Consider the following 17,196-nt stretch of genomic DNA (forward strand, 5'->3'; position numbering starts at 1 on the left):
GCTATTTGCCAACAGTGATTAACTAAATATACACCGATTTAATTCCTAACTCTCAAATATATTCTTACGATTATCATTCTGATCTAAATAAAATGTACTTACTGCGAGACCATCATAAACAGCACCATTTTCAGGTGGAGACTTGTCAAATAAAAACGGTTCTGATGCTGCAATCGTATGGAGGCCCGCGTGGTTTAATACCTACAAAGTTATCATAAATCAAAAAGAAAACCTTCATTATACATATTTGAATTAACTAAAATATGTAATGCCTTAAATATTTTACCTTTAGAATTATAAAATATTGGTGTCCATCTCGCATAGATTCAAGCTCCTTGATTACGGTAGACCCCCCTGTGACTGAGCGAAAATCCAAAATGTCCGTGGATTCATTTGTAGAACCCAAAGCCAATAAGGTGTCTTTAATTCCACTTTCTTCGTCAACAAAACCCTCCCACTGGACAAAGAGTTCATGAATTGTTGAAATAGCATCTTTAAGTCCAGGAAATCGTACGAAAATCATTCCTAATTCAGGGGCGGTGAAATCAAGTGTTTTTCCAGAGGAAGTAACTTCTGTGATATGGCCAGCAAAATCAAACGCTGTACACAAAACACAATGAACTCAATTTTACAAATATAAAAATTACATATATGTACAATTATAAGTATACTACCAAATATCTGTCTAAGACGTTGGCAGTACCTTTTACTGTGGCAAAATATGTAATTCCAATATTCAGGCTGATGTTGAAAAACACTACTGACGTCTGCAAACCAACATTTCTGTATTGAACCACATCTTGACCACCGAAAATGGAACCTAAGAAGAAGAAAAATACCTTACACATTCTTATTCAAACGACCTTTTTACTATTTTTTTATAGAACACTCACTAAGATTACCTAGAGAGACTTCATATCTAGCTATACCAGAATGTTCATGGCTTAGTTTCATCTCATCATCGTAAAAATCCGACCAATGTATTTCTAACTCGTTTTTGTCACTAATAAAACCATCATTGTTGCTAGAAATCTCTACAAGGCCACCAGTAGGTGGCGATTCATCAATAACGAAGCCATTCCCGCATGTGGAAAAGTCCTTTTCCGCTGGTGTTAAATGTTTTAGGTTACTGGAGTTGTTGCTTCCTACAATAGCACATATAAAATAGGTGCCGACTCGTAATCCCTGTGTGTTAAACCTTCCTATCCCATCTGTTGAGGTTGTCGTTTGGAGACAATAAATATCAGCATCGCATGTAAGATGAGGCAATGATTGTTTTTCCATTAGGTACCAAGTTACAACCTTTCCATCTATTCCGTTCATGAATCCGTGTACTCTTCGACCACGCGATACCACATCGACTTCTGCATCATGAACAAGTCTTATTTTATCCCCTAAATGTTGACTGTTTGCTAGTTTGATGATTGTCTTGAAGTTATCTCCCTCGGAATCGATCTCGTGAAGATGTCCAGTTGAAATCTCATTTGGATTATACTTCGCTTTGAGATTTGTACAAGATGTTTCTGACCGTCCAGATCGGTATATTCCTTTAACACAGATTTTCATGCTTTTGTATCCGTAAACGGGCAACGTATATGGAATGTCAATCTATAAAAAAAGAAACATAAGTAATAAAAGGGTTCTCGATTATATATATAATTGAAAACGTACAAAACTTTAAACGTTAATATTAGTTGTGCTGCATTCTTTATTTTTGTTGTTTTCCTGTAGTGATGTTAAATTTTTTTTTAATTTATTACCTATAATCTTTTCGCATAAAATTATAATCATATTACTAGAAAAACTATAACGAAGACTACAGCTAATTATAATAAATATGAAAGAAATCACTTACATCAAATGTATTGTAAGAAATGTTTAAGGGCATAAGATACCAAGATGTAAGTTGATGATGATCAATTGCTTCATATAATGCCCCAGCATACCCTATAGCATTGTTCGTTTGACCACACCTAAATGCATCAAACTTCACATTTACATCCACTTCTTGGGTATCTCTTACGTTCACATTGAAAGATGCTTCTATCTTATTACCGGAATGAAGCGAATATTCAACCATTATATCTTTCGAAAACTTCCCTTTCAAACACGTCTTCTGAAAGCAAGGTTGTACTAATGCACGATACAGTTGGTTGTTTTGTAAATTTAAATTATTGAGATGGATCTGCATGTTTTTACCAACGTTTTTGAACGTTTCTATCAGTGTCTCTGTTCCATCTTTGTTAATTTTAAACAAAGCTACTTTATAGTGCGTAATCGACTCTGTTTTATCAAATGTCCAAAACACATCTATCGTGTGCTTACTGGACTGAAACCTTTTATTCTCCTGACAGGAAAGTACAATTACAGGATTATTGTTTAGTACATAGAACTTAGGCTGCGGAACAATGGCAACAAATTGTTTATTCATCTCGTCGATCCATACGACATCTTCACTTGTTAGGGCAGTGTCATTTGAAACAGCTGTATATATTTGATTTTCCCGTAATTTACTCTTTACGAAATATACATTTGAGATATTTGCCATTGCAATATCAATTCCTGTTAAATTTTTGGCCCTGCAAGGTGTTCCAATTCGGACGTCTAGGGCATTAAGCACCTCTGCTTTGTCAATGACCGTGAATCCATCGGAAACGACCACGGACTGTACATGACCTGCAACAGTCGCACGAGCAAATGTATAATATTTCTTAAATGGTTTGAGCTGCAAGTTGTTCAAACAATTCTCATCATTTGAAATAGATTTAAAAAATTGAACATCAGCTAATTCTCTGCTAAATCCGAGTCCTATTTCTATTGATATATTTTGAACATGCCATATTCCTTTCCAATCAAAACAAATTTGGTTGGTCTGAAAAGTATAGTCAATATCGTTGTTTGATGATAAGTGTCCGGCCTCTGTTTCAATAAGTATTCCAGATGTTGGTGGAAATAGAGTCGGAAGAAAAAAGGGATCAGTCTGAACTTCTGCAAAATGTCCTGCTATGTTGTAAACGTAGAGGTTAAAATAGTGTTTCGAATCATTATTAGTGTGAAGTTTGAGGACCCTTTCAAGTGGATATTTAAAACAAGATGAAAAGTTTCCAGGACACTTCTCAAATATTTTTGCTTCCAACAGAGGTGTTCTAAATAAATTTCCACAACCTTAAAAATAATTGAAAATGAATTAAGTGAAACTTGTAAAAAATGAAATACATGGATTTATATATATCATGCATTTCTTCGTAAAGTGTCATGAAATATCAGCCCGATAATGCTAACTTTGTAACTATTCTTAACGAAATCATTTTGAATAATAGTTTTATCAAATATTTGACTCTCTCAAACAATTGTCATAGAATGTTATTTAAAAAACCGAAAAAATATTAAGATCACCTACCTATTCGAAAAAGCACCGAGTCAATGGGTTCCTTTTGTTCTGCCTCTATAAACGTATTTTCAGTCCATCCGACATAAATGTATTTAGGCTCTTGGATAACAGCAATGTTTCCTCGGTATAAGGGAGGCGTCTCATCGATGATTATAGGTCCAAATGAGACAAGGGTTGTAAGATCGGCCTTGTTTTTCACTTGAACAAAAGCATAAACTGGTATGCCAGGATCCAAACCCGAATGCACGATATGATATTCATTGAAATTATTAGTTTCTAAATACGATATTAAGTCTGGACTCATGCTTGCGCTAGATGTTGATCCAAATCCTGTGTATACTTTCTGGATTTGTGATTCATTTTCTTTTAAGATCCATCTTAATTTTATTTTGTCAGATGGAAGATATATAAACCAATCTTCTGAGAAACTAGATAATTTTGTACACATAGCTGTCGAGTATGAGGAATGGTTCGAGTACCGGTATCGCTTTGGTAGGTACTGTACGAGTTGCATAGTCATAGTCGAATTACAAGCGATGTTGCATTGTTCGGTTTTCTGAAGTTTGTATGCCGTTAAGTTTTCAAAAATATGCCAGACCTTATTATCATAACATCCAATAACAGGTTTAACTTTAGCTGATTCCAGATTTAAATCAGTTACCTTGGTGGGCGTCGTGTCACGAAAAACACCATCTGAACAGGCAACCTCTGATGGTTCTAACGCATTGTTGTAAGCTAGCACCGAAACATAATAAAGACCATCGTGTGGTAAATTAACTTTAAGATATGCTTCTGATGATTCATAAAGACTAAGATTTTTTGGCAGGTCGTGAGAGTAGACATTCATCTCTGTTGCAGTAAGGCAGTGCTCTCCGATACCAATGCAGTATTTCATAATTCCACTTTCATGGTCTATGAACCCGTTCCATCTCACAATCACCGATGCTTCGCTGGTATAATCAATATCAGGATATTCCTCAGGTCCCTCAACAACCACTCCTCTCACTGGAGGTGAATCATCAGCAAGAATGTCCACATGTTCAATAGCAACCAGCCGTGCTCCGTTTGTTACCTTCACAGTAAAATAATAGGCCCTGTTGTGTTGCCCAGTGTTGGTGTTATTCTTTATCAGATGGTTGAATTTTACTGTATATAATGAATTTTCGCAGGGTCCAACACTAGGACAGTAGCAATCGACAAAAGAATCACAACTCTGAAATGAAATACACATTATTATACTTTTGAATTACATTGATGTAAGAATGGTTAAAATGACATTTTAGATATTTGTAAAACTTACTCGGTGATTAAAACCGATAATTGAAATTTTGCAAAGAAAAAAAGCTATGTAATACGAAGGTACATACACGGTTAAAAGTTTGTTTGAAGATAAATATTATGAGATATTGGGATTCGCCCAGTCTTAAATTCGACCGCTTAAAACGCGGGCGAAAGGGGTGAAAATAAAACAGGGACGAATATTTCCCTGTATGCAATATATGTTTTGTGATTATTTAAATGTTTATCATATAACAAAAAACGTTTTGTTGTTGCATCTACAACACCCCCTTGCAACCTCAGATCTCAAAATTATACATCTGTTGTTTGAATAATTATTGTTTTCAATTTATAAAGATTTTATTAAACGCAATAAATTTGATTCAGTATTTCATAAGATGCTTTAATATGATTACCCTAAATCTAAAGAAATCGCAGCATTTATCCAGAAAAATTGACTTTTAACTTGATTAATTAATGTTTAAACTATTCCAGTTACTAGTATTTAAGATAATGTAAACTATTTTTTATCCGACCGTGCTTTATTTTTTCTATTAGCTATCAAAATATTTCTGAAGAGTTTAAGGTATCTACAAATTTCGACTGAGACTGGGTCTATGTACAAAAACTTAAACATATATGAGAAGTCTGAAATGACAGTACGTATATACAATTTCTTGACGCAAAGGCTGTTGCAAACAGTGCAAAAATTTCTTGTACTCTGACAAAGTTGATTTAGTTTATACATACAGAGATGGCAATTCCTTTCTTGATATTTTTGATTGGCATACTATCATTGGTTTATTTCACACTATAGAGAAAATGTTAATGACTTTATTTATATATAGTATAATAATAAGTACCTTATTTTCCAGAGTATGTACAGCAAGTGTTTTGTAGGCGAGTTCGTTTCCTCCACGTGACGTTCCAAGAAAGTATTCGATTGAATAAAGACCACTGTGGGAGTCGAATGTTTTAAATTGAAGAACCATTTGAGCTAAATCTGTTGAGTTGTGGACAAAAAGTTGCCTAACGCCATCTTTGCTTAACCATACTTCTTCAATATCAGGAACGCTTGCGTCAACATAAAAGGTGATATTTTCTGAAAGTGTGTTTTCCATTAAGTCCTTGGAGGTTATTGTTATAGTGTGCGTTTCTCCATCCTTTACGCCTAAATCAACGCAATACTTTTGGTCAGGAAAGTTTGGAATAGCTACCTCAGTTGACACCTCTTGATTCTCTTTAAACCACGAATAATAAAACGAAGTTATTCCGTGCACGTTTTTTGTTCCTGAAACTGGTAAAATACCTGTTTCTTGTTCATATATTCCTTGGTACACTCCATGAAAGTCCTTCTGAATTTTACGTAAAAGGTTAAATCCATAGTTGTATGAGTTGTAATACCTACCGTCCCAAGACAGGCAACTTCTCTTTCTGTGGGTCTGCCAAGTGTAATTTGTTTCTGGACTTGCAGAATCAACTTTTAAGTGTTTCAAAAAATTTATTTTAATTTCGGACGAGTTGTCAAACATGACAAATCTTCGAGCGGATTTTACATTCCCAGCATTGTCCAAAACCTCCAGGGCAATGCCATAGAGAGCTGGTTCGTGTGGTAATGTTATGTTTGCCTCATCATTAGATACATTATAAGACTGGCCCCTTTCGTCCATAATTAATGTTAGTTTATTTAATTCTTTCACCTCATGGACAGTAATTGCAAAACTCTTGATTCCAGAAGCTTGATCAGGGTTGTGTGGAAAAGGATCGTTCCATCCACGATATTTTATCATTATGTTTGGATCCCGTGTTAGTCGCCCAGGCATGACAAGTAAAGGTTCTATTCCATGACAAGACAGTGTTTCTGCACAGTGCACTGGTGACGAAGAGTCAAAATGAACACAGACATCTTTTGATTCGGAAACTCGGTTGTATATAACTGCACCAGACGAAGGGTGTACATTATCTTTGAAATCTTTGTATTTCATATATCCTCCAGCCTGGGAATTGAACGTCAAGCAAAGCCTATAAGAGAGGATAATTTTAAAAAGACAAATAAGTTAAGTTCTGAGACAATTTGTAATTTAAAAAAATGCAAACACAAATACCTCTCTCCGTCTTGCATGAACCATGTCGTTTGATTGGACAAAATGCCCTTACAGTCAATAGGAGTATTCGATTTGGGATACAAATCTCCAATGTTCAAAGTACATTTCGGTGTACCTGTTAGTGGCTCTGTTTGGATATTTGTTTTCCTGCCTGCAAAAAGTTCTAATTTTTAAATCAAATTTTAAATTTTAAATCAAATCAACCTGTTTGAGATTTATACAAGCTTGGTAGCAATTTTTTTTAAAAAGAGGACAAAAGATCTTAACGGTCACCTGAGTTCCATAGCCAATACACAGACCTGGCGATGGATCTCATACATTTATTTGCATGTAGTTTATAAGCTTCATTCTGAAGAGAAAAACTAATGTATTGTAATGACCATCCCTTCCCGTTCCTGCAATATTGCAGTCACCCGAGTTTTATAGGAATGAGACTCAATGCGACAAAGGGGTATTACTGGGACTGGCCAAGTGCTTCTTGAAAAAACGTAAAATCTTTAATTCAATATTACAATGTATTAGTTACATGGTCCCATGTTCCATGTAACGATTATATCTTACCGACGGGTGCGTCTTTTTACCCCAATGAACCCCAATGTTACCCCAATGAACCCCAATGATACCCCAATGAACTTTGAAATACCCAAATAATACTAAGTATGTTCATAATTGATACACTTAATTAATTTTATGTAACAACATGTTACACAAATGAAATTTCAACTATGTGCCGTTTTTTCACCGATTGGGCCATATCTTGTAATGGGAAATGATTAGAATTTTTTAAGCTAAAATTTGACTCAAAGATTGTTTGTGACCTGTAATTATGTCCTGATGTGAGCTTTGGTCATTTGTGCTAGTTCAACATAACTTTAAGAAAAAGGGACGTATCGATTCTCTTCCATTAGAGAAAGACTTCAGTTTTGATATTTTCATTTGTGAGGTTGCTCGCAGTACCTCAAGTTTCGTAAAAAAAAAAAAACCCAAACACGATCAAAGTACATTGTATAGATGTATTAAATTATACAAAACATATCCCCAATATTAATAACACAAGGCACCTTTAACGTGTCGGGTCTGATGTATAGATACTAAGCCAGTAAATTGAATATATAGAGCACTGAAAATGGCTAACAACGCAAATTTTCACAATTTCAATTTTTCGTGTCGCTAGCCATTTTTAGTGCTTTATATACGAGCGGACCCATATACGAGGGTTTTTGAGTAATTATTGAGACATTTTCTCTTATTCGTTTAGGAACAAAGATTAACCCTTGAAATTTCACAACTATTTAAATAAGGATAAAGTTTATTGATGTGAAAAGTTTTCTGTCTACGGCATGATTAGATCATCCCTAGTTAGCTGTTCAACGTGCCTTGGACCAGTGACCGGCGCAAGTTCTGCAAATTTTTAGCAACGTCATTTTAACGCTTCTCATTGCTCCTGTGTTTTAAACACCTTACAAATGAACAGAAAGAAGACTTGTTCTTTATATCTCATCCTTTGTTTTCAATTCAAGATGTCATCATTTACATTTTCTCTCATTCTTGAATATTGTGGAAAAAATTTCGGGTTATTTTTAAACAAAAGTCAAATTACTGTAAATGTCTCCTTCAGTCATTTTGTACATACATGCAATCATTTTAGAACTGTTGACAAAAGTTATCGTGTAAAAAATGCTTGATATTTAGTCCCTTTGTTTTAATTCTATTAAAACCATCAGTAAAAAAATATATGACGAACTGAAGCTCTCTATCCCTTGTCATCGTATAGTTTTTGTTTAAGCAATTGCTTGGCCTTAAAAGGTCTTCTTCTGATATTTCAACCAGTTTGAAGTAATACTATATTCGCTGCGCCGCCTTGACGTCAAAATTCAATGTAAAGTCGTTGTCAGATTTCTATTGCTTGGTAAATATATTCGTACCATATTCGTATTTCAACTCAAACATCAGAGAAACTTGGTCAAAAGGTAGTCGCAAAAATTGTAAAATAAACATATATTATTTGATTTCTTATAACATTAACTGTAAGTGTACGGGTACTTAGAAAGGGGTATTCTCTTTTGAGAAGTGGACAGGCATAGCCTAAATCCACTTCTCTTCGCAAGCCCTCATATTTTGATTCTTTGTTTGTATTATGTATGGTGATCATTTAATAGTGAGGGAGATTGGTTAAAACAAACCTAATTCTTGTGTTAGATATGTTGGGTTTTATTTATCAGATATATTAATTCATACTGATACCAAAATCATCTTTTTGTTTCAAACACATAATTTGAGCATTTTTAAAACACATTAATAGTTAGGTAAACATGTTGGATGTTTTATTGTTTAAGAAAGTATATAGAAAACTCCTTAGTCTAGCTACAATTATAGTTTTTTCGAATGATGTATAAAATAATTGCATTTTCAAGTTCCTTGCTGAATAATTTTTACATTTTTATTCCGTATGTAATATTTGTATTGAGGAAACCCCTTTAAGATTTAGATATGTATGGCGAGAGAGAGAGAGAGAGAGAGAGAGAGGGGGGGTGCCGGCAAAAGGTCACTAACCGTGTTTTTCGTTAATTGGGTGAGATCAAGAGCTGTTAATGAGGCGTGACAACCCTGATGCTTTGATATCAATATACACCTTCAAGGATACTGCATATAAAACTATACGTAATTGAAAATAATTAAAAACTGGAAAAATCATTAATTATTAAAATATTTATCAAACATTACTCCTTTCATTCAATTTTGTTTTGGTTTGCCCTGCTTTTTCGAATATTCGAGAAAAATACATAAAACCTTACTACTTTAAGAAACCTTCCTATTTCAAATTTATACCGTTGTTAAGTTACATGATAACTTCAAATCTATTCAGATTCAATATTTATTGAACGTTTTGAACCTGAGAGAATTTCATATTTTTAAAATATTTTTGTTAATATCTTACGTAGATTTACATACGGTATATGTTACATGTTAATAATATTGTACACTGTTAACTAACTCTCTCTCTCTCTCTCCATGATCTCTCTCTCTCTCTTTCCATGATCTCTCTCTCTCCATGATCTCTCTCTCTCTCTCTCTCTCTCTCTCTCTCTCTCTCTCTCTCTCTCTCTCTCTCTGATATATATAAGTACATTCATTGCACAAAATTACCTAAAAGAAACATTTTTTTTAAAAATCAGACCCTCTACATATTTTATACAAGTATTGTATTTTATATATAGAGGGTCTGAATGTTTATCAAATTGTTTGTTAATACTTGTAGCAGAGTAATTCTGGGCAATGAATGCATAAATTAGATTAGAAGAAGTCCCGGGGATCTATATACTTGGGGATGGGGTGGAAAGGAGGGGGGGGGGGCGATCCTGTCCTCAAGCACCAGTGTCCATTTTTACCTAGTATATTTTTTGTATTGTTCACCATTATATGTGCCATAAGACGTATGTCTTTTGCAATAAAGAAATTGAATTGAACTAGGAAAATTTCACAAGGTGCAAAGAAAATTAATATTTACCATAAAAATGTACAACAACGATCACATTGGATAAAGTAATTGACCGACAGTAATTAATTAGTAATCGAAAACACAATATTCATTGGGTGATTAACTACATTTTAACATAATTCTGTCCATTGTTAATATAGGGTTGATTGGGGTACATATTTGGATTTATTGTAGCCTCAGTGGGGTTCATTATGTACAGCGGGATACATTTGGATATCAATTACTATAACGCTTTTTTATTTACATTCATTCAATATTTTCTCATGATAACCTTTTTATCGAACATCCGATTTTGTTTTAAATTATATAACTCATTAACGAACAAACAAGTTAATTCAATTTGCGCATATTTGAATACACGCATAAGCATTCTCTGACATAACTGCCCATTTTAGTTACGCTCTTTTAAATCTGAACAGTCATTCATGCACCTTTAAGTAATTGGTTATTTTAGCTAGTGTTTTTACAGACTCTTCCATGTTTATTATGGTTATCTTTTTTTAAAACTTCATTTACACCCATTAAACTTGATTCTTTAAAACAGATTAATTTACAGCCATTCGTAAGAATATTTCTAATATTTCTGCAAGGCAGAGGGTTTTGGTCAACATATTTATCTTGCATGTCGACATATTAGATAGAAAAATAACTTGCACACAAGGGGCAGAGATATGCCACCATACACAATGTCAAAATTTGAAAACTTCATTTCCGCCCTACAAATCTCTAGAATCCAGGAGCTTCCAAGGGCGAATCTACAAATCTTTAAAAATTCTAAATACTTTTTTAAATAAAGAAATTTCACAAAAGTAAAAAATTCGAAGACTTCTCCGTACAAAATATCTATAATCCAGGAGCCTCCAGCCTCAAGGAGGCCCCAAACCCCCTGCCTAAAACTGACACCCCCTAACTTCAAATCCTGGATCCGCCCGGCCATGGAAGTTGACGTCGACTTTTCAGGTCAAGATCTACGGGTGCTTTCCATTTAATCGGCTTTGCCGGATTTGCCGGTGTTGCCTTCGTCGCCGATTGCTGGCACGCGCGTCGCCGATGAGCGATTGTGGCAACGCAATATAACGTTGCCGATTAGGAAACAATATGACGTCGATGTTATCATATTCTACAAAACCAGAATTTCCAAAACTACAATTTGTCTCACTACATTGAAAGACATTGAAACTGCAAATAGCCAAATTTTTTGGATCAAATTTTAAGATAGGTAACAGTTTTTTAAAAGCTGCAATCGTCATCGTTTGATCATTGTGACGTTGCCAACCGTTCCATTAACGTCAACGTTTTCTGATAACGTCGCCGGCGAGGCAACGTAAATGGAAAGCGCCCTTAAGGATGACGTTTACTCAGAATGAAAAAAAAATCCACTGATGATAATGAAAAACCATCTATTGTGTGTTATAGACCTTTGCTTGTATTGTTATTTTTCACTTTCAGAAAAGTAGGTCAATGACCTACTTTTTGAGTTAATGGGCATTGAATATTTATTGAAAATTCAAGAAAAATCCCATAAAATTTTACACTACGATTGAGATTTTCTTAATTATAAAAATATTACAAATAATTAAACACTTTAAAAAATAAGATACAGTTTACGAATGATAGTGGCACTAAATAAATACACAACATTAATATTTCAGCATCAATTTTTTAAAATAATTCAGTCCGAATTTCCTCTATCAATTTTCAAATCCCTACCCATTTTTGATTTAATTTTACAAAAAATTGAATGATGATAATACAAAAACATTTATGATAATGAACTACTTATATTGACCTTATTCTGTTGGCATAAAATTTATATGAGGTCAATAATCAAAATTTTGAGATATGATGTCTTTTATCGTTTTTAAGCATTTTTCAATATTATTATTATTCGTGCCATAAGATTATTTTAATGAATAAGTGAGGTAAAACCAACGGAAAATATGCAAAATTACGTAGACTTAAATATAAAATCCTAACTTTTAATATTAGACTACTGTCAAAAAACTTTTAGCAGAAAGCAAAATCTGCAAAATTTAGTCCGAATTTCCTCTGTTTGGCTAAAAGTCAATTTTTGTTTGAGCATAATTCCATAATAAAGTAAAACTATTGAATGTTTTGTCAATAATAATTCATTTCATAAATACTTTTTGTGTTTAGAACAAATTTTACTCATTACATTGAACTTTTTAACAATCGGAATTTGAGAACTCAAACCCTGAGTAAATAACACCCTTAATAAATGATTCCCGAGTATCTTTTTGGTGCTGGAACCATTATGACGTCATAATTGATTTGAGGAATCTTTTCCCGGATTTTACGGCTTTAAAGTAATTATATAGAAAATAATATTTTGACATTCAATATTAAATCACGGGAAAAGTAATCCCGGTACCTATATTCAATTTGACATCATTTTAAAGAGGAGGTCAAGAGCTTGTTTAGTGCCGTTTTGGAGAGACTGTAGGCATTCTAGATATAAATGGACAAAACTCCGAGATATGTTGCTTTTATCCTTCATACTTCATAGAAAATGGTTGTTTAAAACAAGATTTTTTTTGCGCTTACCAAAAATCTAAGCCCTGGTACACCCTATGAAACAAAGATATTGTTATGAAGCATCATTAAAAGAAATTATATCTTGAATTTCATAAACCTGTAGGCACCTTTCATTTACTAGATCTTGACCTTAAAATAATTTGACGACATACAGTCGGAGATCGGAGTTGAACGTCGCATACCGAACTGTACGTCATAATAGCCAATGCTTAGTGGAAAGGGATGCGTAATAACAATTGAAGATTGTCGGTGGGGTGTGTATAAATTTTCATGAACGCGGATGTTTAAGGCGAGTTAACAATTGGACTGATACTTTGGATCAAGCAAATCTGATGCAAATAAACACGCATACGCTAGCGTTTGATAATTACATTTTTATACCATGACAGACATCTTCCCAATTCAAGAGTTTCTGATCCGCTTCGCTATATATAAACCGATTTTTGAGAAGCGTTGCGGATCAGAAACCCTTGAATTGGGAAGATGCACGGCAGATTGGTAGTTAATACTTATACTTTAATTATAAACAGTGAACGGATTGTGTTCTACGTCTTTACGAATAAATGATGAATGCAGAGAAAGGAAAGTTGAATGAGATAACCCCCTCTCTCCCCAGTTGCTTTTTATTTTTTGCTCCCCAATTGCTTTAAATTCTTATTTGGGACAGTAATAAAAAATTACTAGTATAGAGAAATTTGACATTGGAACAAATTGTATATATCATCCATTTCAGTGTGGATTTTTTAAAACCCTGCCAGCTCCTCTAATATTCAGCCATGGTTTGGATTTTTTATTTTAATTTTAAAAAAGTTTTTAAAAAAAGAATTAAGAAAACTTTCGGTCAAAAATGAACAAAAACAAAAAGGAAAAAACCCCTTGATATTAATTATATAAATGTCCGGTGTTTATTCACATGCTTGCGCGGAAGATCTTTTAACTATGCACACATTTAGTTTCATTGGGGTATTAATATTTCAAAGTTCATTAGGGTATCATTGGGATATCATTTGGTATTATAGGGGTATCATTAGGTGTATTTGGGTATCATTGGGGTAACATTGGGGATCATTGGGGTTCATTGGGGTATCATTGGGGTTCATTGGGGTATCATTGGGGTTCATTGGGGTTCATTGGGGTAAAAATGGGCACCGCTTACCGACTGTCTTTTTTAAATGATAAAAAAGTAAATAAAACAATGGAAAATCAAGCTTTTATAGTAATATTAGGCTATAAGTTTCAATCTGAGTACGAAACATGACGTCATAATGCTCGAAAATGACGTCATAATGCTCGAAGGGGATAATATTTTCTACTGACTATGTATGGAATATACATAGCCCCCACGTGACTTCTGTTAGATAATGATTTTCTTACAATTTAGCAGGAGGTAAGATATTTAAGAAATGAACGCAATGTCTACCCAAGTTATACTCGTATAACCTGGGTTGGGGCAATTTACGCTTTATAATCCGCGAAGCGGATTATAAAAAAGCGTAAATTGCTCCAACCCAGGTTATACGAGTATAACTTGGGTAGATATTAAGTTCATTCCTTATAATTTAATTTTCTGGAATTTGCTGTACAAATTGAGTCCGTTTTACTTTTAAAAATGATATAAATCTGTTCAAAATTCAAACGTAACGTCAAGTGAATTAGTACGTTGGTGCATTGTGACGTGTCTTGTGACGTGCAAACCAGGTTATACAAATTTAACTAAATTTTTCTATCCAATCAAATGCCGCGTTACAACCAGAATTAAATTATATACAGAGCTGTCGTTACAACCTGGCAAGGCAACTTTTTATCTAACTGCCAGCATATTCTACCTGGCTATGCTGCTTGGTTTAACAACTTGGTTAAACAACTTGCCACTTGACCACTTGCATCCAACTTGTCATTCCACAGTATTTACCTCAATACTAACTTTCTACCAATTCCAATCTTAAGCGATTCTTAGAGAATATACCACAATATATTATTTTTCTATACAACACTTCTGCATTCAATAATCAACATAAGGATTGTTTCACTAACAGAGCTTCAACCTTGATTATTTATCCTTGGAGTTCCTAGACACTGCATATTCTCTCATACAAATATGAGACAACCCATATAGTGACAACATTTGTCATTTATCCAAAAATCATTGCACCACACATCAGTGATTTTGACTAACCAATTATTACTTTACTGTTAACAAGTCTATCTGACTATTTAGTAACGACAAAAACTGCAAAGTTTTAAAGGCGGCCTAGAGTCAAAACCTTTATCCCGGGGGACATGAATTTTATAATTTTGGTAGATAACTTTCTTGTCTACATAACTATGAATTCAGTTTTTCTTTCAGATGTGCAGAAGTAGGGAAGAAGATTTTTGAAAAAATGTGATTTTTTTCTGCCCTGCCCCTATGGCCCCTCTGGGGCAAGAGTAATGAAATTTATGTTCCCCTTATCCTAAAGATGCATCATACTAAAAAGGTCTATTGTTAACACACAACACACCAATAACAACAGATCACCCGAGTGACCCAGGTGATCTAAAAAGATCCAGTCTAGGAAACTTTAAAAGAATTTTTTTTAATTTGGTGAGTCTTTGTTGAGGTGTATTTCAATGAAACATTAGCATGCTCTCATAAAAGTGTATGACCAACATTTAAGTTTTACAGACGATTGCAATGACCAGGGAAATAGAATTTACCTGTAACGTAATTGGACTGGCTTTTGTATACCAATATCTTTTTAGGACACATTGGCGCATTTAAGAACAGATAAAGGCTTTGAAGTGTATTGATCGACGAATTGAAAGATTACAAACACTTCATTTTTTAAAAACATTGAGATCGAATTTTAAATATAAATTCTAGACTTGTCAGTACATGTGCACATATCTATGATGATTTTTTTAATTGTACACCATAATAAAGAAAATACATAGGACATTTTTTGTTGTATGAGATTGAATCGATACTTTTTAATATTTTTTACAAAAATGAATTAATACATAGCTGCTGTACGTGTTGTAGGTTAAAGTAACACTAAATCTGAAGGTGGTCCAAATAATTAATGAACTAACAACCGTTCTTAATTTGGTATTTATATTGAAAGTATGAAAATTAAGCTGCGAGAAGGCAGTCGGTTATATGATACACGTGTGAATGTAAATAATATCCGTGTGTCCCTGCAGAGTTATTATGAACGTCTAGTTCAATCGGGCGATTTGTCTTACTACGCAGCTTAGCTTAAAAAGAACATGTAGTTGAAAGAGACCAATAGAGAATTGAAAAAATAATCCTAAGAAGTGCAATATATTAATTAAAACATCTTGCAAAGTGTTTCTTTGTATTTTAATAGTTTTCCAAATACATGTATAAAAGAATTCAACTAAAAAGGAAAAATATTTTTGCGCTAGTACGTATCGAGTATGAAGTCATGTTGGTAATTGGAATCGTTTTACTTAAAACAAACATTTTGATTTATTCTAATTTTCAATAAATGATATTATACTACTATATTAAAATAATAGATTCGAATTTTTAAGCTTTAAATACTACTATATTAAAATAATAGATTCGAATTTTTGAGCTTTAATACCGAGAAATCGGAAGAGTACTGTCATTTGTTTTATATATTTTAAACATTATTGGCACTTGAAGATTGCCAATTTGTTTTTATTTTTTCTCAATCAAGCTTCGCTAATTAATAATCAACGAAAATTCCCTTAAAAAGTCCGGAAATCATGTGGATTTTTCGGATTTTACAATTTTGCGCATGTGCATTACATTCACGCTAAATAACGGGAGGCTCTTTAGTTTTTGTTTCCACAATATCACATTTGCATGGATACAGAAACGATATTACAAATACGTGTAAATTTTCATTGAAAATTTGTCAGATATATATATTCTGTTCATCAAAGGAAATACGGGAAATAACTCTAACTTATGAAAAATCCCGATAGTTCCGAATGTTTAGTCGAAGCGACTGAAAACGTTACTGGAGAAAGTGTTGAATTCTTGATTAATATGAATTAAATTTTTAGTTGAAAGGTATTTTTTAAAGCCTCAAAATGGTTTATTATGAATAATTGGACTGTTATTTTTAATGTATCTTCATTAATTTTCTTCAAAACCGTTTCGGAGCGATTTTGCAATTTTTTGGTAGGTAAGATTTTATTGGTGTTATTGGTATAAACCCCCCCCCCCCCACGGATTAGGATTTTTATGATTTGAGAAAGAAAAAATTGGTAGGTAAGATTTTTTTCTTTTGATAGTATAGGTATCCCCCCCCCCCCCCCCGGATTAGGACTTTGATGATTTTGGGATTTTTTTTTTAATATTTCTGAGGATCAGTGTAGTCCTCCCCCCCCCC

The 17,196-nt window shown here is 33.6% G+C and overlaps 1 protein-coding gene across 1 annotated transcript in view; it reads right to left on the reverse strand.

Annotated features, from left to right (window-relative positions):
- The window catches only part of LOC105325083 (uncharacterized), a 31,574-nt gene that overhangs the window by 5,132 nt on the left and 9,246 nt on the right, over nt 1-17,196 (reverse strand). The window contains exons 8-15 of the mRNA XM_066075218.1: nt 6,775-6,925; nt 5,533-6,691; nt 3,401-4,604; nt 1,856-3,165; nt 903-1,608; nt 704-820; nt 287-600; nt 103-201 (exon numbers count right to left, since the gene is read on the reverse strand). Of these exons, the coding sequence (XP_065931290.1) occupies nt 103-201; nt 287-600; nt 704-820; nt 903-1,608; nt 1,856-3,165; nt 3,401-4,604; nt 5,533-6,691; nt 6,775-6,925 (5,060 nt within the window). The remainder of the gene's footprint in view (nt 1-102; nt 202-286; nt 601-703; nt 821-902; nt 1,609-1,855; nt 3,166-3,400; nt 4,605-5,532; nt 6,692-6,774; nt 6,926-17,196) is intronic.

The sequence above is a fragment of the Magallana gigas genome, chromosome 2 (genome assembly GCF_963853765.1).
Source record: "Magallana gigas chromosome 2, xbMagGiga1.1, whole genome shotgun sequence".
Classification (NCBI taxonomy): domain Eukaryota; kingdom Metazoa; phylum Mollusca; class Bivalvia; order Ostreida; family Ostreidae; genus Magallana; species Magallana gigas.